Genomic DNA, 3,435 nt, shown 5'->3' with positions numbered 1-3,435 from the left:
CTTCCAGAATTCTAGGCTGAACCCGGCTCAAGGGTTCCCGTGGTTAGGGATTCGTTAGAATAGAAAGACTCATGCCCTCTCTATTCCTTCTGCCAAGAGGAAGGAAATAGCCCAGTCAGTTCGGTCTTTCATCTACTTGAGAAAGACCACCAGACGTCAGGAAAGGGTTCTGGGCTCATTTCAGTATGTTTCTATAACGAACCCTCTCCTCAAGGTCAGACTCAAAAGATGCAAGCAGGGTTTAGAAGAAAGGAGCTTCCACAGCTCCCCGCGATCATCAGAAGACGACCCCGGAGTTGCTTCGACGGCAACTCCGTCAGTGGTCACATGCCAGGAGTCTTTCCAAGACGGTTCCGTTGCACTTTCCTCCCCCTACAGTGATTCTACCTACGGACGCCTCACTGGACGGTTGGGGGGGTCATGCTCCACTCAAGAAAGTGCAAGGTCGTTGGTCCCAGAGTTTCAAGCAATTCCACTTCAGTATTCTGGAGACCATGGCAGTCTTCTTATCCTTACAAGGTCTACTTTTTTACAAAACAGCATTAATTTCTGTCTTGTATTAGACAGCAGAGGGTCAAGGGTCAAGATCTCCCAAAAGAAAGCATGTACTGATTGCTATTTTTTCATTGGCCCAGAGGAAGAGGTGATTTCTCTCTGCCTCTCACCTTCACGGAATACAGAATGGATGGCAGACTCTCGAACACATCCTCTAGAGACAGTATGGTATGAATCATTCCCTTTCATGCAGGAGGTAGTCCCAGGTCTTCAAGTGGACCTGCTTGCAACGAGCCTCAACAAGACACTTCCCAATTATGTGGCACCATATGTAGATCCAGAGGTGATAGGCATGAATGTGTTATTCATGAATTGGATTTATTGGGAGAAGATTAATTTATACCCTTCAATCTTCTCTTGAAGGTGTTAGACGAGTTCTGATCGTCCAGGTGGACAGCAGCCCTGGTTGCTCTTTGGCCGAAGAGCAACTGGTATCCTTTGGTGACCTATTGAACAGGCTGATACCTCTACCCAGCCCGAGTCTCTCAATACAGAGGACAACTATCTTCGCTTCATCCTAATAACCGAATGCCCTTCATCTCGTGATTCTTTTTGCATTAGCCCTAGGAAAAAAGATTTCAAATTCAACGGGACAAATTGGCATTTACGGAAAAAAGAATTCAGATTCAACAGGACAAATTGGCATTTACGGAAAAAAGATTTCAGATTCAACAGGACAAATTTGCATTTACGGAAAAAAGATTTCAGATTCAGCGGGACAAATTGGCATTTACGGAAAAAAGATTTCAGATTCAACAGGACAAATTTGCATTTACGGAAAAAAGATTTCAGATTCAACGGGACAAATTGGCATTTACGGAAAAAAGATTTCAGATTCAACGGGACAAATTGGCATTTACGGAAAAAAGATTTCAGATTCAACAGGACAAATTGGCATTTACGGAAAAAAGATTTCAGATTCAACGGGACAAATTGGCATTTACGGAAAAAAGATTTCAGATTCAACAGGACAAATTGGCATTTACGGAAAAAAGATTTCAGATTCAACGGGACAAATTGGCATTTACGGAAAAAAGATTTCAGATTCAACAGGACAAATTGGCATTTACGGAAAAAAGATTTCAGATTCAACGGGACAAATTGGCATTTACGGAAAAAAGATTTCAGATTCAACAGGACAAATTGGCATTTACGGAAAATTATAAAATTTCCACTACTTTGAATCGGTATGAAACTTCGTGGAAGAATTGGGTTCGATATGTGGAAGATAAAAATCCATCTTCTAAATCTATGGGTTTTTGTTTAGGGTTTCCGATCGACTTACATGCGAAAGATTTAGCATCCTCCACGATTGCGTCATGCAAGTCGTCCTTAGCTGGACCTGTTTTATATGCCTTTGACATAGATTTTAACGCTGTCCTCTTCGCCACGATTCCATAAGTTTGCGCCAGGTCGGGACCAGCAGTTCTGCCGAGGCCGATCTCCTGGTTATTGGATAAAGTTTTATAACTAGCTTCGGAAGTTGATGATGAAAGTGTCTTTCCGAGTTTTATCAAAGAGTGATTTTTCTAATTGATATGGCTTCTGGTGCTCTTGATTAATGAACTTATGGCTCTCTCTAGAGATGAGGGTCACAGAATTTACAGACAATGGTGAAGTTAATGTATACTCTGTTCCTACTATTTTGGCTATGATAAGCTACCAACTAAACATTGGTGACCATGAAAAATACAACAGTTTCCCTCGGAAGTGTTCTCATCCCGTGTCCAGTACAGTGTTTAAAGACATCTGGACAGGACGAAAAGGTTAAACCGGGCCAATTCTTTAGACGGTCGGTTCGTAGTTGTCTTAAGACATATCTGGATAGGACAAAAAAGTTTAAACCGGGCCAATTCTTTAGACGGTCGGTTCGTAGTTGTCTTTGAAACAACTGAGAGCAATATTGGCTTATTTCCTCCGAAGAGTAGACCCTGCTAGCATGCCGTTGGGTCATGACCCTAGGAAAGTGGGATCATCTCTGAACCCCTTTCAATATATGTCATTTGAAGCAGTACAAGCTTATCCTGGTTGGAAGTCCACCAGGGTGTTCTTCAAGTATTAAATGAAGCAATTGGATGAAGTTCATCATTTTGTGGTGGCAGCAGGTAATATAAAACCGGCTGCAACGACATAGGCCTCAAGTGCCTCCTTGGGCATTCTTCCAGCTTATTTTCTTCAACCCTTTTACCCCCAGGCTATTTGGAAATTTCCAACCCTTAACCCCCAGGGGTTATTTTTTTCAAGCACATTTTGCAGTATATTTTTTTTTAAATTGCTCTCACAGCCTTAATTTTTGTCATAGAGAGGTCAGGTTGGTCTAATTCTCTTGAAAAATGCCTGAAGTTTCTCAAAAATGATAAAAAATATGCAGAAAAAATCTAAATAGCAGTTTTTTGCAAGGACGTACCGGTACGTCCAAGGGGGTAAAGGGATGAGTTTTGTGAAATGTACCATTACGTCCTTTTGGGGGTAAAAAGGTTAATAGGTAAACTGTCGGTTTTTGCTTCATGATCTACATTAAACAATTTCAAATATTTTAAAATTCAGGATTCAATTTGGTTTCTCTGAATTTTATAAGTGTACTTATGTGAGCATACTATTCCTATTTCAGAACTGATTTTAATATAATTCAGTTTCTTTGGTTGGGTTTGACACTTTAGCATGTAGCCATATACGACAATATTCTCTATCGTAAAATCTCCTTAAGGAGTTGCATCTATCCTCGTCTCCCCTCGTGTTTACTTAGGTAAAGAATTTTATCAGAAATATATTTTAAGGTACACCGGAAGATCACAATACAGTTCATATATACTGTATTAAAATTTGCTCAAATAGATGGTCTAATGAAACTGATATGATGGATGATTTTATCGCTAGACT

The 3,435-nt window shown here is 40.5% G+C and overlaps 1 protein-coding gene across 1 annotated transcript; it reads left to right on the top strand.

The window, feature by feature from the left end:
* Nucleotides 1–681: 681 nt before the first annotated feature.
* Nucleotides 682–1,956, top strand: LOC137635859 (golgin subfamily A member 6-like protein 22). Its single transcript, XM_068368293.1, has 2 exons — nt 682–723; nt 1,123–1,956. Exons 1-2 carry the CDS (start codon nt 682–684, stop codon nt 1,954–1,956), a joined length of 876 nt encoding a protein of 291 aa, XP_068224394.1.
* The last annotated feature ends 1,479 nt before the right edge of the window (nt 1,957–3,435 follow it).

This window comes from Palaemon carinicauda, unplaced genomic scaffold, assembly GCF_036898095.1.
Source record: "Palaemon carinicauda isolate YSFRI2023 unplaced genomic scaffold, ASM3689809v2 scaffold185, whole genome shotgun sequence".
NCBI lineage: Eukaryota > Metazoa > Arthropoda > Malacostraca > Decapoda > Palaemonidae > Palaemon > Palaemon carinicauda.
This window is presented reverse-complemented; position numbering and strand designations above follow the sequence as displayed.